Source organism: Octopus bimaculoides, chromosome 8 (assembly GCF_046866305.1).
Source record: "Octopus bimaculoides isolate indiv1 chromosome 8, ASM4686630v1, whole genome shotgun sequence".
Lineage (NCBI taxonomy): Eukaryota > Metazoa > Mollusca > Cephalopoda > Octopoda > Octopodidae > Octopus > Octopus bimaculoides.
This window is the reverse complement of record NC_142935.1, coordinates 86781435-86809420: the sequence shown is the minus strand read 5'-3', so window position 1 is coordinate 86809420 and position 27986 is coordinate 86781435. Positions and strand designations below refer to the sequence as shown.

General features: G+C 36.0%; 1 protein-coding gene across 1 annotated transcript in view; it reads right to left on the bottom strand.

The window, feature by feature from the left end:
* Positions 1-700: 700 nt before the first annotated feature.
* LOC106872408 (trimeric intracellular cation channel type 1B.1) overlaps positions 701-27986 on the bottom strand; it is a 46937-nt gene continuing 19651 nt past the window's right edge. Inside the window, exons 2-5 of the mRNA XM_014919405.3 lie at positions 17396-17555; positions 8227-8411; positions 7015-7102; positions 701-4913 (exon numbers count right to left, since the gene is read on the bottom strand). Coding sequence (XP_014774891.1) covers positions 4631-4913; positions 7015-7102; positions 8227-8411; positions 17396-17555 — 716 coding nt within the window. The 3' untranslated portion in view covers positions 701-4630. The remainder of the gene's footprint in view (positions 4914-7014; positions 7103-8226; positions 8412-17395; positions 17556-27986) is intronic.

Here is a 27986-nt window from a genome sequence, read left to right as displayed (position 1 = left end):
GCTGGATTAAATGCTAAAATTTTTTAAATGCTAAGATCTGAGAGAGAGAAAATAAAAATGTGAATCTCTTTCCATAATTTCCCAAAAGTCACTACTTAAAAGAGACAAATCTACCTGGTTTAAGATACTTTCTACAGAAAAGTAACTTTCTTCTGATCCAGATAGGTTTTGGCATCTGTTCAACAAACAGCAACATTAAATTGATACATTATAGAAAGTATTGTAAAAATACATTTCCCCCTTTCATTTTTTTTCCTTTGTAAAGTCAAACCAGAGTTTAAAATCTGAAAATAAGATCTTACTAGATTCAAGAAGAGAAATAGATCTGTTTCTTTTTTTTTTTCATATATACAAAAGTTTTTCTAAATGCCAAATTTATATTATCATTAAATAAACAATTTAAAGAAATTATTCTGGCTTCTAAAGAAAAGGTGTATGTGTTCCTGTCTCCTTGTCTTGACATTGCATGCTAATTGAAAAAGAATGTCATCATCATGAGTAGTCTTGTTTGCAATCTTCAGCAAAAATATGCCCAGATATTGTGCTGTTCCTGTTCAATGGATCAAGGGAAGCAAGTGAGGGCTGTAACAAGAAGGGTGTCCAGTCATAAAAAATCTGCTTCATTGAATTTTATCTAAATCTTGCAAACGTGGGAATGTGGACAATAAAACTATGATGATGAAAAGAAAGACAAAAACGATTTTGGGTATGGATAGATCTTTGAAAAATTTTATTTGAAGTTCTTATTAAATGGTAAATAAAATGTGTCTTATGTAGGGAGGGGGCTCTAAAAGAACAGAAATATAATTTTAAAAGAAGTAGTGGATGCAAGAAATGTATATTGTCTGTGTGTAATTAGAGTACAGAGATTAATAATACAAAGTCTGAACATACAAGAACAATCATTGACCAATTTAATATTGAGCTGTTTGCATTTCAACAGCTCCTGTAACTTAAATATAGATTCTGTGCTAAGAAAAGGAAAATTAAATGAGATCATGGACATTTCTGTGGCCATCTTTCATGTGATTAGATAAACATGTAGGGTGGACAACCTTTCATAGTTATCAAAATTCATTCAGTCTATTTCAATAGAAATGAATGTGTAGCCTTAAAGGAAGAGTGTTTAAAGGATTTAGAAATGGTTTGTGATTGGTGTTCGTCTTTTACCATAGCAAATGAATTACATTCTGTCCTTGTACTAACCAGACCAGACATAGAATATGAATAGTTCAACATTAAAAGAGTTAATAGACTTTCAATCAAATTAGGATAATGCACTCACACACACACTTGAACAGTAATTGCTTAACACAGACCTGGCTAGAAAAGGTTAGAACACACAAATATACAACAAGAATGGTATTAGCTGCAAAGAAAACAATGTATATATATATACACACACACACACACACACACACACACACACACACATACATACACAGGACAATAAAATATCAAGAACTCACAAGTTAAACAGCTACAAGACATTTTTTTTTTTTTGTAAAAGCGGGGTAAGTAGTGGTGCTAAAGACCTAACAGTAGCAGTTGGGTTTCAATAATAATAATGGTTAAAATCTTGGCAGAAGGCCAGAAATGGGAAGGGGTGAGTCAGCTACACTGACCCCAGCACTCAACTGGTACTTATTTCATCAACCCCAAAAGGATGAAAAGTGAAGTTGACCTCAGCACCGTTTGAACTCAGAACATAAAGATAGAAGTATTAAGCATTTTGTTTGGTGCAGTAACGATTCTGCCAGCTTGCTACCTTTAATAATAATCTTTTTTACTACAGGCACAAGGTCTGAAATTTTGAGGGAGGAGGCCAGTCAGTTAGATTGACCCTAGTACACACATGGTATTTAATTTATGACCCCCAAAAGGATGAAAGGCAAAGTCGACCTCAGTGGAATTTGAGCTCAGAACATTGATGTCAGTTCAAAGAGTTCAAGATGATAAGTAGAAATAATTTCTCTTCAATGTCACTGTGTAAAGGAAAACTCAAACAAGTTAAACATACAAACATAAGGGAACAAATCAAGCCCAAAAAGAAAAGAAGATAGACATATTTTCTTTCACAACTGGAATTTTAAAAAAATATTCTGTGAAGCTGCAAATAGATGGACATTTAATATGTATAAACAAAATAAAAATAAGATAATGTAAAAGGAAACTAGGAAAGAATAATTAGAGCTGAAGAGATCAGTAAAAAAAAGTGTATTCTTTGTTGAGAGACTTAAGACTCTTTACATACAAATATGTCAAATATCAAAACTGGCCAAGTGAAGGACTCGTGATGTAAGGAAGTAATTTTAACTTCCTTTAATTTAGAACAATGTAAATGCAATGTATATATGATGTATATATGTGTGTGCATAGCATGTATGAGTGTTTGATGTTCTACACACGCATAAAAATTTCTGCCAAAAGAATGCGTGTGTATATGTGAGTAAACACTGTGCCTTAGTTGCAACATTTTTTTTATATGTAATTAAAAAGACTAATATCTGCTTAATAAGATCAATCAAGTTATTCTAACCCTGATACACTTGATGGAAGAACAACAAATATGGCTTCCATGTCTATGTTAGAATCCAGCAGTGCAAGTGTCTGGCACTCATTAGCAATATTTATTCAGAGATTATAACTCAATCAGCAGTAAAATGAAGTTAGTCTTAGAGTAACACACACATCATGGACTCTCCTATCGTTAGATAAATGTTTATGCTTGCATAAACTCACTCTCTCCATCAAACAGACATTACCTGTACAGGTGCCATATGTCAGATGACAAGATGATTGCAAAGCAACAGGAAACAAAGTGTTTTGCTCAAGAACACAAGGCAACACCCAATCTGGGAATCGAAACCATGATCTTGCAATCACAAGTGCAACACCATAATCACTAAGCCTTCATATATATGGGTGGGGGTGGGGGTGCTAAGCTTCTTCAGGAAACATTTTCTCATAATATTCAGTCTCCACATGCACACAGATGGTACTTTACACTTCTTGTCTATGGTTACTGAAAGGAGGAGCTTCTAATCTTTAATTTTACACATACACACACTATATGTATATTTATTTATTTATTTATGTGTTTCAGCCAAGTGGCTGCGGTCATGCTGGTGCACCATATGTGCATACATATTCTATATACATGTGTATATATATATACATGTGTATATATATATACATGTGTATATATATATACATGTGTATATATATATATATATATATATATATATATATATATATATCATCATCATCATCATCATCGTTTAACGTCCGCCTTCCATGCTAGCATGGGTTGGACAATTTGACTGAGGACTGGTGAAACCGGATGGCAACACCAGGCTCCAATCTAATTTGGCAGAGTTTCTACAGCTGGATGCCCTTCCTAACGCCAACCACTCAGAGAGTGTAGTGGGTGCTTTTACGTGTCACCCGCACGAAAACGGCCACACTCGAAATGGTGTCTTTTATGTGCCATCCGCACAAGAGCCAGTCCAGGGGCACTGGCAACGATCTCACTTGGCTTGCCAGGTCTTCTCACGCACAGCACATTTATATATATATATATATAGAGAATATGATCTCCATGTATGTGAATGATTGCCTGGAGTAAGACTAAATTTAAATCGCTATCATCAAATAACCTGGAAAAAATAACAGGGTGGGGATATATCAGAGAAATCATAGTAACTTTGGTTTCTTTTGACAGTCTTTAGTATGTTTTTAATTTGTGCGTTTGTGCGTGTGTGTGTGTGTAGTGGAGGGACAGCATTTTATTCTGAACAATGACATGAGTTTTTTAATAGTGACAACAATAAAGAAATATATACTTAGAGAAGATAAAAGAGACAGAAATTGTTGGCAAAGAAATGTTTTTACCAAAACTGGCTTTCTTCTGTCATCCACTGCGACTGCCTTTTATCTTTCTCTAAAATCCATTTTTGTTCTTTTTATTATTATTTTTTTTTTGCAAAGATTTAAATCAGAAACTTGCTCAAAAAAAAAAAAAAAACTCAATATTTTGAGATAAATTATTTCGCATAAAAATTTATTAAAAAATCAAATAAAGATTAAATGTCCTAGTGTACTAAACAGATTCAATAATTAATGAGTTTCATTTTCTAAGAATTTTAATTTTGTTAACACAAAAATAAGATTCAAAATTCTAAGTTTTTAGGAATTTCTCTTTATTTTTTTTTTGTAATATTTTTCCAAAAAATGCTGATTTCTCAACACATTTCTCTTAATGTCCAATTCGACTTGGAGGGAGAAGAGTTTTCTTTTTTAATGTATTTCATTTTTTTAAGTGTATTTTTTTTTACTGATTTCATTGTTATTATTTTACGAAATACTGTTAGAACTTAACAGATCGCAGTACATTTAAAAAAAAAATGTGTGTGCATACATTACATATATATATATATATATATATATATATATACATACATATACATATATAGTTATCTATGTTAGGCACCCCTATATTGTGCTTGCGGATGACAATCCCCTGCCCAACTTGAATACTTCTTGCAATAAAAAAAAAAAAAACTAAAAAAAAAACATACCAATTACTATCTCCCACCCATGTTTTTGCCACTATTCCTGATTTCAAGTTCTAATCATTCTTCTTCTCTGACTTGCTTTTGCCAGAGTCATCAGATGACTTGCTGCTGCTGATAGCGCGACGCATGGCATCCCACATTCCACCAAGGAATATCGCACAGAATAGGTTCTCAAATGGAACAAAAGGGTCATGGATTCCAAAGAGAAGTGAGGACAGTTTGAAGTAAACAAAGAAAATGACGACACCAAAGTAGATCACTGCATGTGGAGCTTCAATCACACTGGTTTTTTCCAGCACAAAAATTATTGATGCAATCAAGCAAGCTTTTGTGTATCTGAAATACATGATAGAAACATAGTACATCAGTATTTATAGTAAAATATAAAGAATTTAACAATAATAATTATTGGTGAACAATAAATAAATGAATCTTAGCCAGAAGTTCTGACCATGAGTGTTCAATTGTTTGACTGGCTAAATTACTTGTTCATTAGATTAGTATGCCAGCATAGAAAAAACAGATGTTAAAAGGTAGAGTATTCCACAGCCATGTGTCCTCAATGTAAATTCTCAGGTAGTGGTTGTCCTTGCATATAGGCATGTTCCCTACATCCCTTTTCAGCTGAGTGATCCTAATCTTGTGGGCTTGTGGGTGCTGGTACCATGTAAAAAGCACACATGCTGCAGCCACAAGAAAGCACCTGGTACACTCCAAAGTGGTTAGCATAAGGAAGGGCATCCAGCAGTAGAACCATGCCAAAACAGACATGGAGCCCAGACAGCTCTTCAGCTTGTCAAAATGTCCAATTCATGCCAGCATGGAAAACAGATGTTAAATGAGGATGATGACAACACTGGACCTTTGAATCATAGGTATAAAATATCCAACAGGCTTCCACACAGTTTCTGTCTACCAATTTTCATTCAAAACACAAGCCAACTTGAGGCTATAGAAAATGACACTTGCCAAGATGCCATGCAGTGAAACCAAACCTAACACCTTGTGATCGTGAAGCGGACTTATTAACCATTTGGCTACATTGCATCTACACAAGTTATTAGTAATGATGAAGAAAAGGCATTAAACAATCATATTTAATTTAAAAAAACTGGTTGATGTATGTGTGATATCTATTATTTTTTTCAACAAAGAAGATAGTGTAGAGATGACTCTCTTTGAAAATTTGGTTTCCATTATTTTGAGGTAAACCTTTCCCATTTGATCAATACAAATGCAGACCATGACAAACCTACTAGTTCCTGCTACTATACTTAACTGAACGTTTCTTCTCCCTTCTTGTTGCTGCTGGTGAGTTAAGCACTCACCAAGTGAACACTGCACATTTAATGTTCAGTTGCAGGTCATGTATTTACTTTGTCGCCAATATACTTCGAAAAACTTTATGAACCAGCATTTCAGTTACTGAGCTAAATCAATGAGTAATGTTATTTCCACAGAGTTCTATGTTTACATAAAGGCAATGAAGGAAATTTGCTCCAAGACGCAATGTTAAATTCCCTGTAAGCTACACCTTGAAAGGATTTATCTTTTTTGATTATAGAGAGCTGACCTAGCTGATAACAGCTGCCTACTGTTTCAATTAAAAAAGTTAGCTGTAAGACAGGAGATATTCAACTATTAAAAAAAAGCTTTCTTCAAAAATAAATATACAGATGTTCCAAATTTATAACTGTAAATCATAGGTGCAAGCCTGGTTGTGTGATTTAGAAGTTTGCTTTCCAACCACATAGTTTCAGGTTCAGTCCCACTGCATGGTACCTTGGGTGTCTCCTACTGTAGCCCTGGGCTGACCAAAGCTCATCGTGTATGTGTGTGTCCTTGTCTTGACATGGCATGAATGACACAGCATGATAGTTGTAAATAAGTGTCATACATGGAGCATCATTTGTTTTCAATCTTCCATAACATGCCCAGTCATAGGGATATGTTACCTTGCTTGGAAACAGATGAGGTTTGGTGAAAAGGGCATCTGGCTGCAGAAAATCTGTTTCATCAAATTCTGTGAGCTATGCCATCATGGAAAAGTGGATATTAAAACAATGATGATGAATCTTGTAAAATAGACTTACTGACTAAGAGATAACCGGAAACAAGTTAACGAATCGAGAGTCAAGAACAGTAGTTTCAACCAATGGGGAAGTTTATGGTTAATAGAAAAATAATAGCTGCATGACATAGCTAACTACGTAATGTACTTGAGGAAGCAGATGAGTGGAAAGAGTGGAAAACTGATGGCCATAGAGAAGTAGAAACTGTATTTGGAGAGATAAAAATGACAAAAGCTGAAATAAACAACATTAAATTGTAATCTCTGAATAATCAGTAAGATAAGACACATAGTTGTAATCTATTTATAAATGCGATTACATCAACCTATCCTGCTCTACACATAAGTTAAGACAAAAATACTCACAAAGAAGGCTGCAGAAACTCGTTGCTATTTGGGACCCAAATGCCACGCAGAAACCTGTCAAATGCTTTTATGATTCCACTTCCAGCTCCTGAAAAATAGAAAGGAAAAAAAAAACTTTTTTTACCTCAAAATGACACAGATTTGTAAATTTGTACAATATTTCTGCCCTTGTAATACTACAGTAGGCCCTCATCAAGGAGAAAGTTCCACAAAAGTAGAGAAGGTCACCTCATCTAGGAAGCTTTTAAAACCATTACTGATATAATCAATCTGTGGTCAACTGTGGTTATTAATTTTATGATATACCAGTGTTTAATTGATTTAACCATGAAGAGGTTAGGCTGCTAACTGAAGGGTCGATTATTCATATATCATAGTACAGCATACTGTCTTTGAGAAAGTAAAAACTGGTACCTTACAATACTAACAACTGTTGGCAGCAGGGGTCCTTGCATAAAGATGCCATTAAACTGCAGAACTGAGTTTAAATCCTCTTATAATGGAGTAATGGCTTCTAGTTATTAACCAGCAAAAACAAGCTTCAAAATACCTCATTTACTCTACAGGACATTCTTGACATAGAACATAGATAAGTGCCAGTGGTGGAAAGTTCTGCTCAAATTTGGTTAAAGTAACAGTATTCACCCACTCCCCAGACCAAACTCTATCCAATCAATACCACACATATTCCCCACTATTGCTATAGTGGTTAAATTACAATAAATGAAAGAATTCTTAACTAACACTGAAACCAGTCATATCAAGAATGTTAATAAATAAACATTGCTTTTGATTGAGTAACCTGAATGCTAAAGTGTTTAGTCATTCCACAAAAGAGGGTGGGGGAGAAGAAAATTTACAGTTAAAAAGGTTAAGATCAAACCTAGAGACCCAGCACTAAGCTGTAATTTTTTCACAGTACCACCCAGAGGTCATACTGTGTTTAGAAACCCATATACTCAGTATTTTGCTATACTAGTGATCAGTTATGAACTCTCAATGTAGTTGTAGCTAGAAGAGTTCACTCTTCTATTCAACACTTATGCCAGTGACATATAAAACCAATTTTATTCACTTTGCTTACTCATTCAGAGAGATTATGTGGCTCCATCCACACCACTAAACACCATTGAATGTTCTGCAGTAGCTACCTTACTAACATAGGCTTGACAAAAGCCACCCACTCAACAATAAGAATATATATTTTCTCACCTTTAACAGTACCAATTATTACAATAAGTAGGTAGGCATGTGGGAAGAGTTTGGCTGTGTAGGTGACACCATGGTAAACTTTGTGAGCTCTCTGAGTTTCCTTTAGAGTTCCAATGCACAGTTTGAATGGTAGAAATTTGACTAGTTTGTAAACTATGTCGAATGGTGAGTAAAATATCAAATACCTGAAATAGAAAAAAGTTGATAAACACACTCACACACATATACAAACACATACACAAACATATGTACATACACATACATATCATAATCTTCTCAAGCAGCACATATATTGAATAAAATAAAATTAAAACATCTAAAAATTTAAATTCAAAATGTGACGAACATAAACAAACGAAGTTTGCTTTAGAAGCGTTGAGATGTCTTAGAAAGTTAAAGAAGTGATTTTAAATTCTCAAATGCAGGATAATGCTAATAATATAGCCTGAACAGGATAAGCTACCCCTATTTTGCTGAGAAAAGTGTTGGCATCCGGCTATGAGACTCAAACTCACACCTCCATGATTACGCGTCGCGATGTTCTGAACCATTAAGCTAAACTGCCCACACTAAAAATTTACTTTTTCAGAGAGAAAAATTTCCAAGTCTATTAAATTTCTTTTCCTTGTTAGCAATTTTTAAGCTGAAGACAAACAAATCAGATGCGTAGGCTTTTGATCTGGTGTTGGAGTGCAACAGTTGAGCAATACAGGTTGCTCTATCCTTCGCTTTGCTACCTGTACTGGAAATTCTTCCATCTGGTTTTCTCAGCTTGAAGCCAATTTCACAGCTAAAAAGATATTTTCCAATATGCACCAGTTTCACCTTTAAGTTACAATTTTGCCTCCTGTCCTAAGCAATGAAGTCAAAGATTTAATCACCAGCCATTGACACCACATCTTACCAAAGTATGAAAGTAAAAATTTTAAGATGTATCTCTACGTCAAAACAGAAGAGGTTTCACTAACTTCTTTATAAGGAAGTTTTAAGAGATAAAAAGCCTTCTCACCTATTAAGAATGAAGGGTTTGGTTGAAGACAGATTGAAGAATCTATGTTATAACAAGTCTTTTGTTTTTTGTGCCTCCATTCAAATGTGCAAGCCATTTTAATGACTTAAGAGAGCAGAGTTCAATTACCCAGTTAGTGGAGATAGCAGATGGTATTATGGATATTTCCTCTGAATACCAGTAATATTGAAACTTATTCGCCCACTTTTGTATCTTCAATATACTCTGAGTTGGCATGACTGATGATAAAATCCAAACTTTAACAGATTAGCTTGAGCAGTTGTGGTTTTCAAGATACCATAGACACTCAAATTCTCGTGGTTGGAGAATTTCTAGGTGTTCTTACAGTCCTCAAAGAATGTTTTCATTGTGACCACATCTCTGGATGGACTAATCAGTTTGTTGCGTCTTTTTTGGCCATGACACCATTTCAAAGCACTGTTTACTAGTCAATACAAGAGCAACTTGTAGCATATAACCTGTCAAATTTTTGTGCAATTCATGAAAGTCATCAGCTATCACCTTACAAGCTGTTAGTCATTCTTTTGGAAGAAAATTATTGGCTGCTTTTTATCTGTGAAGTATTTTTTACATTTCTTAAAAGAGTGAACTTTTATTATATACACTGACCATAAGCCATATACACTAACACATGCATTGCATTCTTAGATTGATAAATACTCTCCTAGAAATATCAGCAATTTTCATTCTATTTTACAATTTACTTTGGATATATGTCAAAGGTGCTGATAATTCTACAGCAGACACCTTATCTCATGTCTATATTAATGCCTTGCATTCCACTGATGCTATTGACCTGCAACAGATTGCTATAGATGAAACAGACAATGAAAAACTATTATAACTCTGGACATCAAAACCATCATCTTTAGTTTTTTTGTTTATTACCATTGCACTCTACTGACTCACTTATAATGGTGTGAGGTTTTCTGTGCTCTCCATAGTTTATATCATTTGGGTATTACAGCAATGGCAAAATTAATTTCAAATAGACTGTACCCCAAAACTATATATTTGGGAAGCAAGTATAGTTTTAATAGCTTGGTAGGAAGTGACTTGAACTGAGATTATGTGTCAAAACTGGAACAATTACATTGTTATAAAGTCATGTAAGCTATAAACCCTTTTGGTAAACAACCTGCTTATGACTGCCCCTAGGTCTATGACATGAGCTACACTATAAAGTGATCTAAATTAAAAGAGTGTAGTGGGTGCTTTTATGTGCCACTGGCACGAAGGCCAGTCAGGAGGTACTAGCAACGGCCACGCGCGAAATGGTGTATTTTACGTGCCACCTGCACAGGAGCCAGTCCAGCGGTACTGGCAACGAACTCGCTCGAATATCTTTTCACGTGCCAGGAGAGTGACGTTGGAAACGATCACGCTCAAATGGTGCTATTTACGTGCCCCTGGCATGGAAGCCAGACAGCTGGTGCTCTGGCAACGATCATGCTCAGATGGTGCTCTTAGTGATCTACTGGTAGAGGTGCCATCACGATTTCGCTTTCGCTTGCCCCAACATGTCTTCGCAAGCCGAGTTTAGTGTTGAATGAAGAGATGTTGACATGGGTGCCAGTCTACAAATTTAATTCGATTTCGATTTCACTTGCCTCAACAGTTCTTCGCAAGCGGAGTTTAGTGTCCAAAGAAGGAATGTTACATGTAAGTGGGCTGGCTACATCCCTGGCAGAGGCCTTGGATTTTGGTCTCACTTGGCTTGTCGGGTCTTCTCACGCACAGCATATTTCCAAAGGTCTCGGTCACAATTCATTGCCTTGATGAGGCCTAATGTTCGGAGGTCCTGCTTCATCACCTCATCCCAGGTCTTCCTGGGCCTGCCTTTTTGCACGGGTTCCCTCAACCACTAGGGTGTGGCACTTTTCCACACAGCTATCCTCATCCATTCTCGCCACATGACCATACCAGTGCAATCGTCTCTCTCGCACACCACAACTGATGCTTCTTAAGTTCAACTTTTCTCTCAAGATACTTACACTCTGTCGAGTATGCACACTGACATTACACATCCATCGGAGTATACTGGCTTCATTCCTTGCGAGCTTACACATGTCCTCAGCAGATACACTTTCAGCGCACCCTCCCCCACTACTAACTTGGTCACCCAGATATCGGAAGCTATCAACTACGTCCAGTTTGAAGGAGTATAATCGCAAATACAAGTAGCTAAAATGGGGTTCCTCTAAAGCAACTCTAGAGTAATGTTATTCAACAGGGTGTATGGCTTGGAGTCAGGCAATCTCTCCAGGTTGAGCTGCTATCTCTCCACTAAAACATACATGTGATTAGAATGTCAAAGGAAAGAACTGCAAGATAAATTCTTCAAACTGAGCCAATCAGCAGGAGACCAAGGGATAAACGAAAAAGAAGACAGTTGGATAATATCCATAGTCTAATCAGTTGGTTACATTGGGAATCCAGTTGGAAAGTGTAATGACAGTTGTTTGTGGTAGGACCCTATAGAGGAGGTACTTGCAGACTCCACCCACACCAGGAATAGTGGACAGAGAAGATGAATGGCTGGAGGGATAAAGACAGTGTACTTCAACAGAAATATGGTAATGAAAAGGTTGAACACACACAAAAATCATTACATAATCGCTTGTTTGTTTATATACTGTACTTCTGTGATCGAGACACTAATGCAATTCCCCTACAGTGGAATTGTGCCTGTAATTAGGCCACAGAAGTTTAAAATAACTTTCTGATACATTACAGTATAAGACACTATTAAAGAATAAAAGAAATTTAATATTTTTTAAGGTCTTACAATGAGAATACTCTACAATGATGTAATTGAATCAATGTATAACGATTGTTTGACTCAGACACAGTTCAAGACTATACACTACATCAGCAATTCAAAACCTTTTCTATGTCACACACTCCAAGAAAATGTTCAATTAATTTTCATAAACCACCAAAATTAATTTTCATAAACCACCATTTGAAAATGAAAAAGTTGATTTTGTAATAACTATTTATTTTTATAATTCAACTGCATACTGTACAGTGAAATAATAAAGTTTTCTCTGTGCTTAAAACAACAAAGGTATTTCTTAGAGTAATTTAATAATTCTATTCAGAAAAGTGATTGAATGAAGTATATAGTTTCCCTCTCTGTCATACCCCATGAAATGCTATCTTGTACCCCCAGGTGATGTGAGCATGCCAAGACCTCTGTGGACCCATGCACCACATAAATAGTAGTGTACTACATTGTAAACTACAGAAGAGTACAGTCTTGTGTATGCTGTAGTTTGGCTATGTTATCAGAGCTCAGAACTTCTGTGCTCACATCCTTACAAGCATGGATAACAAACCCGTAGGTAACAAAGACATAGATGGAGCAATGACATCAAAGACTGGACAGAGATGATCTTGGTAGAATGTATGAATATAGCACAAGACTACTGTAGTGTGTGGTGAGGAATAATGGTTGTGTTTGAGGCCCCTGATCCTCAGCTATCAAGGTGAACATAGTACTGTACTATATTGTATACAACACCACCAACTAGCATTGTACTACATCGTACACTATAGAACAGTATCAGGTAATGATGTTACTCTGTATGTTGTACAGTAGTGCATAATACCAAATGATATGGTACTGCTTTATGCTGCTAACATCAGCAAACATCAATACTGCTGCTGCTACCATCAACCTACCAACACTGACTCCACCACAACCACCACTATGCAGTAGGAATGTGTTAGATTAGAGAGTAGCTACTAGTATAGTATTACCGAATACATATTGGAATGTAAAGGTATCAGATAACAGAGATAGTAGACGGGGGGTGGGGGATTTTGTGCTTGTGTGTGTGTGTGTGTGTGTGTGTGTGTGTGTGTGTGTGTGTGTGGAGGGAGAGAACAATAAGAGAAGAGGTATAAGAGGAGAGAGTAAAAAAGAGTAGGGGTGAGGTAGGGAACAGAGCAAGAGTGGGAGAGAGAGACAGTTGAACAAGGAACAGGATAGATAAACAAACTGACAGTAAGATTAAGATGGCAGAGAAGGTGACAGAGATCTAGGTACATTAGCAGGGGGTGGGATAAGAAGAAAGCTGCAGGGAACAGTTTGATTTAGGGTCATATAGAATCATGGTCCAAGTGCTGGAAACAACTTGACCTAACTGACAATCACCATAAATACCAAAAAAAAAAAAAATGTCAACCCTTGGACATGGTAACCCAAATTAGGTAACATTTAATATTAACAGAACAGAATAGCTGAACAACTCTTACAAGTAAGTATTAACTATATCATCATTTTACATCTGCTTTCCATGCTGGCATGGGTTGGATGGGTTGTCACAGTAAGCCACATAACTACAGCCCCCAAAGTATCATTGCTCATACAAGTCATATGGCTTGGTTCTACAGCTGGAAGCCTTTAATGCCAACCACTTTACAGAGTGTACTGGGTGCCTTTTTTTCTTGTGGTACCAACACTAAAGAGGTTGAATAGCCCTCAGTGAGACAGGACAAGGGGAATCTCATAACCTCACTTTCTCTGTTCATACAGTTAACCACTATTGTGTAAACAACAGAGTACAATGACAACAGAAAGGTCAGAAATGGATTTTTGTGAGGAAGAGAGACAGACAGAGATGAATGACATCAGAAGGACCAGAAGAATGAGTGGAAAGGTCAAAGGAAGAAGAGTATGATGTGAAGAAGGTATGGACATGTAAGGGTGGTGACAAGAGAATGATCAGCAAAAGTAGAGGAGGTAAAGGTGGGTGGGTGGAAAGAGCAAGTGTATGATGAAAAAAGGCAAATTGATGAGATAAAGGTGATAGTAATGGGTGGCAATAGAGTAATAAATTACAAGATATAGATGTTTAATTATGTAACAGACAAACCTGGTACAACCAGGTAGCAATATCATAGACACACAAGGTAAAATTGTGTAGCTATGTTACAACAGACAAACTAGATACAACTATGTAGCAATGTCATAAATATAGGTACAGGCACATGTAGTGATATCAGACGCACACTAGGTACAATGATGCAATGATGTCACAGGCAAAGCACCCATATGTAGCAAGTCACAGACACTACGTACAACTGGGGAGCTATTTTACAACAGACAAACTAAGCACAACCATGAAACATGACAGACAGACCAGGTATAACCATATAGCAAGGTTGCAGATAGACTAAGTACAGCCATGCAGCAATGCCATGAATACAAGTACAGACAATATTTGTGCAGAGTAGGTACAATGTTACAGTGATATCATAGGTAAAGTACCTACTAATGAGTAGTAGAACATCTCTTGCTTAATGAATACCTGTTGTGAGTTTACAATGCTACCCCCGCTCCCATCCCAGTTATGGCTTTTATCATAGCTATGTGCTAAGTTCAAGTGTATTTCTCATAACTTACCACCCCCTCCTGCCCATGTGCACATACACACATTACAAACAATGCCTTGAATTTAACCAACTGATTTCTTTGATTACTTGTTTTGTGATAACACACTATTTGGCAGAAGTCAGTGTTGCACAGAGGTGAATGGTGAATAACACACGCATGTGTGTGTGTGTGTGTGTGTGTGTGTGTGTGTGTGTGTGTGTGTGTGTGTGTGTGTGTGTGTGTGTGTGTGTATTGTACTCCCTCTGGGTTTTACTGTTTATATCTTATGTTTCAAGTAATCATAGATGAAATGGGTTCTTTTTGTTGTTGAAGCAATTGTTTACACGACTGGATGCTATTGTTAGTTACTACTAACCACACTCAACTATGAAGCAGAAGAACCTGATTTTTGTCCGTCAGGGCAAACTGGGGTTTATAGAGGAACATGCCAAGCTTAGAGAGCTAACTGAATGGCTGCTGTAAGTTTTGAACTCTAGACAATGTGGTCAATAATCCAACATCTTAATTTCACACCCATTACGTCTCTTAGAAATAGACAATATTTTTGTAGAAATTGAAAATATTTCAGGAGTCTGTAGCCCAGTGTTTTTTCTCTATTTGTCTATCAATTTAATAAATATCATCTTTTGTTTTTCTTCTTTCATTCTTTGTAATGTAGTTGTTAGATCAAAATCTACCTAGAACAAGGTGACCTATGATCACTATGTTCCAAGCATCTGTCCACCTTTTCAAGCCAATCTTCATTTCCGGCAGACTTTAAAAAAAAAAAAAAGATTGCCGAATGCAAAGCAATAATAAAAGCTTTTCTGGTTGAAATTTCACTAAAAATATTAAATGCTAAGGATGCTTGAATCATTCATATAGCAGACATATCCAAACCAACTGCTTCAACAAGTTCTGTACAGATGAGATATTGCAGCAAAATAATTAACTGTTAGTTGATTTTTCTCTCCCAGAGATTCTAAGGATTTGGGAAAGGAAACACAAATGGAAAGTTAATATGCTGGTGCAAAGACTCCAGGATTTCCTGCCATACATTATTTTTTAATAGCTTGATGTGGGAGAAAAGGGCTGTGCCCATAACCTTTCTAGTTCCTCACAAACCAGTAAGATCAAGACAGTGGTATAATTAAGAGTCCTCAGTACCTTGGACCATGGCAATTTTTGCACCACACAGTAACAAGAAGTTTTGCATGCTTTCACAACCTGTGTCTGGGAGCACCTGCCCCTATTACCATGACACTGAAATGAGGTTCAAAACTTCATTTTGACAGCTGTAGAAAAAAAAACATGATGGTATACTTTAAACTGGTTTGCAGGTTTGTAACTTCTCAAATTCATTTTCAATTATTAATGAAACCTTATCAAAAGAAATGTTTAACTTGACTAAGAATTGTTGTCAGAAACAATGGACTCAGTGTAGCTCTCTGTTAGTTATATTTAGCAGGATTTGTTTTTTTGTTGCGTTTGTTGATCTTACTGAGAGCAAAACTAAAACATTCTTATGAGTTAAATTTGATTTATCTAAAAGTTTTAGAAATTTTTTGTTCTAGAACAACCAGTGTTGTTTGATGCTTAAATAACCTTATTGGCTGCCCTTTTCATTATCCAGAGGAATGTAACAGTATATCTGGTGAAGACAAAAGTAGAAGCTACCAGAAATTGTAAGAACTAGAAGAGCCAAACTGTCACTGGGACCTCAGCTTGGATTTGCTAAGTTTATTTACATCTTTTGTAACTTAACCCCACCATATACTAGTGTAAAATACAGTCATACATCCCCAAATTTCACAAACACAGACAAATAGCTCTAGATCTTTTCCTATGTTCAGCTAATTCATTTTTATGTTGTGTTAGCGAACAGTAATGGATGTGAATGGTAGTTAGAAAAAGAGGTGGTTATGAACAAAGGTAGTTTTAGGTGCAGATAGGGTTGTGTGGTTAAGAAATCCACTTCATAATCACATGTTTTCAAGTTCAGTTCCACTGCGTGACAGTTGAATAAATATTTACAATAGCCCCATGTCAACTAAAGCCTTGTGAGTGGATTTGGGAGAGAGAGAGAGAGAGAGAGAGAGAGAGAGAGAGAGAGAGAGAGAGAGAGAGAGAGAGAGAGAGAGAGAGAGGAGAGAGGAGAGAGAGAGAGAGAGAGAGAGAGAGAGAGAGAGAGAGAGAGAGAGAGAGAGAGAGAGAGAGAGAGAGAGAGAGAGAGAGAGAGAGAGAGAGAGAGAGAGAGAAAGAGAGAGAATGTGTGTGTGTGTGCGTGTGTGTGTTTTCCTTGTCTTGACAGTGTATGATTGTTGTGAATGAGAGTCACTGCCACTCAAGGTGTTCTTTGTTTTCAATATTCCATAAAAATATCTTGCTAGGAAACAGGTGTGAGTTGGCAACAGGAAGGCATTTGGCTATAGAAAATCTACCTCAACAAATTCCATTTGACCCATGCAAGCATGGAAAAGTAAACATTAAAACAATGATGATGCAGATATGTATAACCCTCTTGTTAAGGAGGGGTGGAAAATATAAATAGGAAGGTATGTTATAAGAATAATAAAGAGAAAGGATCAAAATATAAAAGGGGAACAGTTAGTGAGATTTTTAAGGATTGTTCCAGCAAGCTACATGTAGTCTCTCTCTGACTCTAAATCATTACAGCTATACAGTAAAGACCTGACATCCCAACCACTGCTCACAACTCCACATGCTGCTGAAAAGTAAACAAAATTTCCATTTACCATACTGCTGTGGCTGTTAGGATATCTGTGTGGTTTTTAAATGGTATCAAGCAGGCTTCTCCAAGTAACAAGTTAGCAAGAATGCTCCCAGCGAAACAGGTCAGCATACAAGACAACCAACAGCATACAGGATGTTTGCGCGAGAAGGTATTGTCTGATTCTGAAACAAGAGTTTGAGAAAACACACATTATACTGAGATTGAAGAGGTATGCATAAAATTACACATACATACATAACATAACATTACACACACACTATGATGATTAATGTAGGATTTAAACAAAATGTAGATGCAGGCAATCACTTGTGGAGTTCGTTTTCAATATGTCCTTTACATTTAACCCTTTCCCAAACCTCCCTGCCTGAGACTGCCTCTGGTTCCAAAACAAATTATCTGTTTTAAAGCAATCAAAATTATGTTACTTCATGTGCCAAACACTAGCTCAATAAGTACAGTTATTTTATTAATTTTGAAAATAATGAACAATTTAATTGAAACAAAGGTAGAGTATTTCAACAGAAATATGACAAAGGATTAACCCTTTAGTATTCAGATTACTCTGTCAGATGTAATGTTTATTCATTAAAATTATTTTGGAATTAATCAGGCATTATCTTGTAATCTGGAGATTTTGATGATGTGGCTGTTTAGTTTTAAAATGACATTGTAGAGTAGGTGTGAAAGGCCTGATATGGCCAGTTTGTATATAAAACAGGTAAATTATTAGGGCCCGATATGGCTGGTGTAAATACTAAAGGGCTAAAAATAGTGTTGATGCTAAACTAAATATACATGATGCTGGTTCACTGACCACACGGCCATGTTTTTATCGCTTTCTTGCTACACATAGTGTAGTGTATGAATAAGGTATCTTTTTTTCCCCCCTCTATTTGAATGAAGGGAAAAAAGATCTATTTCATACTTGAATACTGAGTGATAGGAAAAGTATCTGGCCGTAAGAACAATTAATCTAACAAATCATTTCAACCATAAAATCATAGAAAAATGGATGTAAAATGGCCATGTTTATTTTGACAATTTTTTTTTTTTTTCACAGTTGGATGCTTTACATAAGAGGTGGAACCAGTTTTACACTCCAATAGGCAATAGCTAATAAACAGTATATAAATAGAGCACACACTAACAACTGTTATTCTATACTGAAACTTTTGATGAACCTGAAACACCAAGGAGATAACAACTGTGAAAATATTTACAAACTCCCAAAGGAATTCTGAAATGAAAATGAGAAAGATTAAAATATTGAAAAATAAAAGAAAATCTAGTTTTTAATTAAACCCTTGGAGACTGAGACTGCTGATGCTTCTATATTAATGATGTATAAAAAAAAAAAATTTTCATGAGATGCAAAAGGAAGAAGAGTGTTATTAGTTAAATATAGATATTGTGAAAGAGATAGATCTCGTTTCTTTCTAGCTCAAAAATGGTACACTAATAGATCAGCCCAGTCACCATCTTGTTCAGATATATTTAACTTATGATGAAATAAAGTCAACAAGAGAGACTATGCCATTCAGTTGATCTAGAAATAGCAACAAAATCTCCATCAAATCACACCCTACTAGCTTTAAAAAAAAAAAAAAAAAAAAGACACACATTGGATGAAATCCTAAATAAACTGTACCTATAAAAAAAGAAAAAGACAAAATGGACCTGTTTGGAACACTTTTGATCATAAATCTGCCCGGTTGGGTTTTCCTTGGGTTAAACAAAAATAATTATTTACTGAATTTGCAGCAGAATCACATCCTAACAGTACCATCTTTATATATGATTTCAATAAATCATTCATGTCCTTTCTTTTATCTTTGACTTGTTTCAGTCATTAAACTGTGACAATGTTGGGACATTGCCCTGGAGAATTTTAGTTTTTTAAACCTGGCACTTTTGGTCTCTTTTCCTGAACCATTAAGTTATGGAGATGTAAACACACCATCACTGGTTGTCAAGTGGTAGTAGGAGACAAATACACACATTATAATATATTACATATATATATATATTTATAAAGTGAGTTTGGAGGGATATATTATCTGGGTGGATATTGTATTAGCTCTTATTTAAGTTCTAGTTAACCACAACGATCAGTATTCAATGTCTGTGACTACAATTAGTTATTAGTCACTCTCTGAATTCTTCTGATGGGTAATTCCGTGTATTCTTTGTTGGATAGTAAAAATTGTCTGGAGTATATATTAATAATAAGAAAAAATATGGACACTTGTACATCCATAAAATTTATTTTACAGTTATATACAGCATTTTATAACGACCTGCACATGTTTCCACTGCCGCGACTACTCACTGTTGCAAATGCATTTGCAACAGTCAGTAGTTGCTGCAGTGGAAACATGTACAGCAGAAACATATACAAGTCATTATAATATGCTGTAATAGCTCCCGTGATAGTGGCACGTAAAACACACCATTCGAGCATGGTCGATGCCAGTGCCAGCTGACGGGTCCCATGCCAGTGGCATGTATAAAGCACCAGTCGAGTATGGTTGTCACCACCTGACTGGCCCTTGTGCCAGCGGCACGTAAAAAGCACCCACTACACTCTCAGAGTGGTTGGCGTTAGGAAGGGCATCCAGCTGTAGAAACTCTGCCAGATCGGACTGGAGCCTAGTGTAGCCTTCTGGCTTGCCAGCCCTGAATCAAACCATCCAACCCATGCCAGCATGGAAATCAGACGTTAAACAACGACGATGGTGATGATGATGTACAAGTCTCTGTTCTCTTTATTGTTATTAATACACACATGTGTGTGTGTGTGTGTGTGTGTGTGTGTGTGTGTGTGTGTGTGTGTGTGTGTGTGTGTGTGTGTGTGTGTGTGTGTGTGTGTGTATATATATATATATATATATATATATATATATACACATACATACACACACACATGCACACACTCATACAACAGGCTTCTTTCAGTTTCCATCAACCAAATCCACTCATAAGGCTTTGGTCAGCCTGAGCTATGGTAGAAGACATTTGGTCAAGGTGACATGCAGTAGGACTGAACCTAAAACCATGTGGTTGGGTAGCAAACTACTTACCACACACCCACAAGACATGGATCTCTATTAAATGCTATCTTCAATAAACAAATGAATGAGAAATTTTGTTTTTAGTTTATTTGCTCTTAATTTTTCTTGCAAGAGTTTCACTGGAAACAAGGTAGCTGTGGATCCATGTTCAGGCATAAATCTAATTCTATTGTCTTGTATTAACCACACCAACTCCCTTTCATTACTATTTTCACACTTAAGTCTCTGTAATACCTTTCTCTAAAGCCTCTCCTTTGCCCTTGTCTCAGTTTATGTCGATACTGTTATACTAATCACAGAGGATAAGGACCTCTCATTACCTAAGTACTTAAAATAGATTCTACACAACCTGATATTTTCACAATCTCAGCAACAATCTCTGATAACTTCTACAGCTTTCATCTTTTTCATGTTATCTCATCACTATGGATTAACCTCTACAGACTTACTTCTCATAATGACATTTCCATGTCTTCCACCAAATATTATTTTAGAAACCAAGAGTGACTGTATCATTTAAATACACTTCTCAAACAATGACATTCCATGTCCTTGCAACTCCCAACACTGCAAGCCTCTCAAACTAACTTTCTCTTGGCTAACTAAGCCCTGTTTTATCGCTAACCATCAAGTTTATTCGTATTGTTCATTGCTACCCAGGTTTTGCTACTCCTTCTATGCATGTTGCTTAGCTCTTATAGTCTTATTTCCAACACTAAGGCTACCACGCTATTGCTCACTGCCTGACTGGCCAACACACTGGTTTAGATAAAGAAAAAGCCTGTAACTTACAGTAAAGTGTTCTTTAGAATCACTTGTCTTCAATGTTGTAGATTAACTTTTAATTAAAACTTTGTTAAGAGATGTAAATCACCCAAAACATGGATACATGGCCTTGGAAGCCTTCTACCACCAAGCAATAAAGAAAAGTTTCAGAGTTTTGATAAAACAAACTCACATTTAATACATTAACAAGGTATTAGGCTATCTCTTAAAACTATTTGATCATCATCATTTAACATTTGCCTTCCATGCTGGCATGGGTTGGATTTGAGAGGAGCTAGCCAGGCAGAAGACTGCACCAGACTTCTGTGTCTGTTTGGCATGGTTTTTATGGCTGGATGCCCTTCCTAACACCAATCACCCCACAGAATGGACTGAGAGCTTTTAATGTGACACCAGCAAAGAAAATTTATCTATGTATAGCATTTTAGAAAATATTAAAAAAAAAGAAGAAAAAAAAACAACTTTTAGCTAAAGGGTACATTTATAAATAATATGAGAGCAGAGAGTAACAAAACTACTGACAAAAATTAAGACAAAGCTTGGTGGACAGGAGTTAAATAGGTATAGCTTACTGAACATGCATGCTAGCAGCTGAAAATGTTTATCTGCAGGTCTAAGTACTCACCTCAATATAGGCCAGCAAATATTTCATCTAGAAATCACTTCTTAAATTAGCTGGGTCAGACTTAGTTATTTTCACTATCACTAAACTCTTGATAACAATTCACTCGAGACCACCTTTAGATCTATGATATAAACTTCCTGCTTTAAAGTAATTGAAATTTAAAAATTTTACATAAAAAGTTAATGTTAATTTGTGTTTCAAACACTAGCTTAATAATTAATTATTTTATTAAATCCTTCATTATTTTCAAAACTAATTAAAACAAAAGTAGAGTGTTTCAACAGAAATATGGTAATAGAAGGGTTAATGTCTAAGCTAGCAAGATGTTCCATCTTGATTTAGTGTGCAGATCAGATTTAACTTCAAACATTAGCTATTAATTTTTATTAAGAAAATAAAAAAAACTGCTGACTTATTTTTCTGGGATCAATAAAATAGATGTTAAGTGTCAATATAATCATCTGTATCTTCCCTCAAAATTTATGGCAATAATAATAATAATCCTTACTACTATAGGCACAAGGCTTGAAATTTTGTGGGAGGGGACTACTTGATTAAATCATCCCCAATGCTTCACTGGTACTTAATTTATCGATCCTGAAAGGATGAAAGGCAAAGTCAACCTCAGTGGAATTTGAACTCAGAATGAAAAGACGGACAAAATACCATTAGGTATTTTGTCCAGTGTGCAAATGATTCAGCCAGCTTGCTGCCTTAATAATAATCTTTTCTACTATAGGCACAAGGCCTTGACCCCAAAAGGATAAAAGGCAAAGTTAACCTCAGAACAAAGGTGAATGAAATGCTGCAAAGCATTTTGCCTGGTGTGCTAACGATGATCATAATAACAATAATAATAATCCTTTCTTGTATAAGTAAGCAACCTGAAATTTGGGGGAGGGGGTTAGTCAATCGCATTGACCCCAGTACTCAACTGATACTTATTTTGTTAACCTCAAAAGTTGTAAGGCAAAGTCAACCTTTGTGGAATTTGAACTCAGAATGAAAAGACAGATGAAATGCTGCTAAGCATTTTGCCCGGTGTGCTAATGATTCTGCCAGCTTGCCACCTTGATGATGATGATGATGATGATGATGGTGGTGATGATGATGATGATGATGATGGTGGTGATGGTGATGATGGTGATGATGGTGATGATGGTGGTGGTGATGGTGATGATGGTGGTGATGGTGATGATGGTGGTGATGGTGATGATGGTGGTGATGGTGATGATGGTGGTGATGGTGATGATGGTGGTGATGGTGATGATGGTGGTGATGGTGGTGATGGTGGTGATGATGATGATGATGATGATGATGATGATGATGATGATGATGATGATGATGATGATGATGATGATGATGATGATGATGATGATGATGATGATGATGATGATGATGATGATGATGATGATGATGATGATGATGATGATGATGATGATGATGATGATGATGATGATGATGATGATGATGATGATGATGATGATGATGATGATGATGATGATGATGATGATGATGATGATGATGATGATGATGATGATGATGATGATGATGATGATGATGATGATGATGATGATGATGATGATGATGATGATGATGATGATGATGATGATGATGATGATGATGATGATGATGATGATGATGATGATGATGATGATGATGATGATGATGATGATGATGATGATGATGATGATGATGATGATGATGATGATGATGATGATGATGATGATGATGATGATGATGATGATGATGATGATGATGATGATGATGATGATGATGATGATGATGATGATGATGATGATGATGATGATGATGATGATGATGATGATGATGATGATGATGATGATGATGATGATGATGATGATGATGATGATGATGATGATGATGATGATGATGATGATGATGATGATGATGATGATGATGATGATGATGATGATGATGATGATGATGATGATGATGATGATGATGATGATGATGATGATGATGATGATGATGATGATGATGATGATGATGATGATGATGATGATGATGATAGTAATAATTGAACATTAGGTTGAAAAAGAAAATTGCCAAGTGAGATTTAAGCAGGAATAGTTTCCTATTGCAAATTGCTGCAGAAATGTGAAAATTCTAAAGGATCAGCAAAAAAATGCCAATAAATATACAAATAAATATACAAATAAAACAATAAATGTATAACCAACTAAAAGAAGAAATTTTTTAAAAGGTGTTTAAGCAAAATTATAGGGAAAAAATTTAGGAATAAAGAATGTGACATGTTTTATTCATGGTTATTAACTGTAGGTGTTTAATAATGTGTGTGTGTGCTGTTTCTGTTACATCAACTATACACATGCATCATACATACTGACATCAAAACACACACTCACAGCACTGCAAAAGATTCTCTGAAGTATATTAGTGAAGTCAGCATAGTGCTACCTTCCTGGTTGCCTACATTGACTTGATAGACACAATGATATTAAGGTCAACATCAATATAGCCTTGCAACATAGAGTGCAGTATGTTTGTAGTCTATAGGGTTAGCAATTACATACTATGGTATTCACCCAAGTAAGTACGTAAATATGAAACAAGGTGGGGAAAAAAATAGTACTCGAATACCGGAGGTAGAGTAATATGCTTTATTATTAAAGCTATAAAAACATCACAAAAATATCACAAAAACTGCTACGCCATTCTTGATCACAACTGCCCAATGAACGGGAATGTGAAACTATGAGTAGCAGTTTTTTGTGATATTTTTGCAGCTTTAATAATAAAGCATATTAAAATGGTATTTATATAGTTGTAAAGATGGTATTTCAATGTAGTATAGTAAACGTGAACAACATCATAAATATATAACATAGTATTTATACAGTGTAGTGATAGCCTGTGTTTCAATGCAGTGTATAGTACAATTGCCATGTAATGGGTTTGCAGCTGTAATATTCATATTATAAAGTTTTAACTCTAGAGTAGTGTGCTTGTAAAGTCAAAATAGTGTGATATTAATGTTGCGTTTTAGTGTGTGTCAATGCACATACATGTAAGTGTGCATGTGCGGCCATGTTTGCATGCATGTGTATGTACATATTTAAGTATATATGCAAGTGTGTGCATATGCATGTGGTATGTTGACTGTGCATATGCATGTGGTATGTCATTTCGAGTGTAGTGCAACAGTTGTGTTACCTGTCATGTAGAGGAGAGGATGCACATCTAATGCATGTATTGTGTGCAGCACCTTGAGTAATACTTACAGGCAGGAGCAGTGGTTGAAACCAAGATGAGAAAGAAATGGTAATTTTAAAAAAAATCCTGACCCACAAAGAAAATCGCTTGGTTTTGAACCTGAGAATAAGCAAATAGGTGAATTATAGAGGGGGGGAGCAGTGTTTATACTGAAGCAGTGTAGCACCATATTGCAATGATGCTAGTGCAATAGACCTACCTGTTGCTGCACATGGACCCAAATCATGTCAGAGAGCCCAGCACAAAAAGAGCAGCTGCTTTCTCCTGTAGCCAATGATGGATAAATAAAGATTAGTGAAAGACAGTGACGATAAACAGATTAAATGTTCAACATGAATAACTGTGTTGGGAGAATATTGTAGAGTCTCTTTTTTCCTCGTAGACAGACTACAATACAAGGCCAGCATGATACAGAAAGGTTTAGATTCCAAACAATATCTACCTCAAGGTAACCATTTATGCAGCTAAAATCTAGACCCATCCTATCCCAGCCAAGCAACAAACCAACCATTGAAGTATTTTACTTCACTAATTGTGTACTGAATATCTGAAAAAGGCTCTCAACTCCTGATGCCCCGATTTACCTAGCTGTAAATAGATACCAAGAGTTTTGTTAACTTTCAGTTACTATACTTAATACTTCACACAAGCACCTAAGAAAGACACGATTCTAGGTGAATGGTTGAAATAAAATATTTAAAATCAAAACACTATAAAATCCATATAATGTAATATGCAAGATCCATAAATGAATTGAGTTTATTGGAAGCTAGCACCATTCTCAGAGTTACAGAAAACTAGAGTGGACTCAACCATTCATAGTTGTGAATAAACCACCTTCAACACACATTACCACTGAAATCTATGAGACAATTCACTGTACTGAACACCAAAACCTATATTGTGAGAAAAAATAGGAGACTTTTTGATCACATGACATGTTAGAAATAGCAACAATATCTCTCAAATCATACCTTACCATCATATGTAAGAAAAGGAATTCATTAAACATAGATGCTCCAGAAAGATAAGATAGTCATGGCTCAAAAATCAAGGCTGACCTAGGACTAAACAACCAGGACTATAACAGAAACAAACAGACTTGATAGTGGAGAGAATACAATATACCCAAACTGCCATATACCACTCAATACTGTGATCAAACTGTGTTTACATACCAGAATATGAAGTACGATCTTTAGCTAAACAAAGGTGGGTTACACTGAATAGCTGAAAATCATAGGTTTACTTGATCAGAGCTGACCTAGATTAGACAATCTCACCAACTCACTACAATTGTAAACAATCATTCACAGGATCAGTCTTGGAAGCCCTGCAACAATTACAAGAATAGTTATTTCTTTTTGACTAAAATCATTTTAAGAACATGCAATTACACTAGGTACAATAACATCAAAGAGATAAAGAGATTATATGACTGGATCAGTGAATGTCAGAAAAGAGCATCAGTATCTTTAGATGTAAAAACTATCAAATGGTCTCAAAGCAGACCTGAATACAAAAAATAGAGAATGAGGCTGTAATGTTTTTTTGCATTTTGGCATATAGGCACTGGCATGGTTGTGTGGTAAGAAGTTTGCTTCCCAACAACATAGTTCTGGATTCAGTCCTACAGCATGGTACCTTGGGCAAGAGTCTTCTGACCAGGCTGACCAAAACCTTGTAAGTGGATTCGGTAGACTGAAATTGAAAGAAGTTCATCATATAAGAAAGAGAGAGAGAGAGAAATTGTGTTTGTGCCTTCTCATCTTGACAAGTGATAGTGTCACTGTCATACGAACAATATCCATTGTCAATATTTTCTGAAAGTACGTCTGGTCATGGGGAAATATTACCTTGTTGGGAATCAGATGAAGGTTGTGATAGGAAGGAAATCCACCAAGAGAAAATCTGCCACAAATAAATTTCATCCAACCCATACAAACATAGAAAAGTGGATGATAAATGATTAATTCTCTCCTTGCTCATCTATTTCCCACAGTTGTGGGGAAATAAATTAGAAAAGAGAGAATTCCAGATGAAAGTTCTGAAAGCAAAAGATTTGGAAAGGAAAGACCATTATAATAGTAGCAGAAAAGGCAAAGAGAGGAAAGAGCATACCAGTAGATCAGAGGCTAGAGGCAATCAGTTGGGTGGCCTTTTTCTTGGATGTCTGTAAGTGCTAACGTTCAATGCAAAGGCATGGCTATGATAGGAACAAGCATGATTGTGTTGTTAAGAAGTTTGCTTCCTAACTACATAGTTTGGGGTTCAGTCTCATTTTGTGGAACTTTGGCCAAGTGTCTTCTACTATAGTCCCAGGCTGACCAAAACCATGTGAATGGATTTGATTGACAGAAACAGAAAGAAGCCCATCATATATAAATATTAGGTTGTTCCAAAAATAATGGCCACTCTAAGTGTTGTGTTTTGAAATGCATAGTATTTTATCATAGTATTTTAATTATATTTTAGGTGAATTTCAACATACTTAATAATTGATGTATGCTGTTTAATAATTTTCTACTTATTTCAGACAGAAAACATTCTTGAAGCATAGGCGTCCTTAATTATGAACATGACAAAAAAGGACCCTCACTTACTTCTCTTGCAGGAGTTCACACTTGGACACAATGCCTCCCAAACTGCTGCCAATACTAACAGAGCATGGGGGAGGGGTCCACAAGTGATTACACAGTATGAAGGTGGTTTCAGAAATTCTGTAGTGGTGATGAGAGCCTTGAAGATGAAGAAGGTAGAGGACAGTCATGCAGTCTTGACAATGAACAATTGAAAGCAATTGTTGAACAAAACCCATGTCAAAGTGTCAGAGAAATGCCTCAGGCATTTGG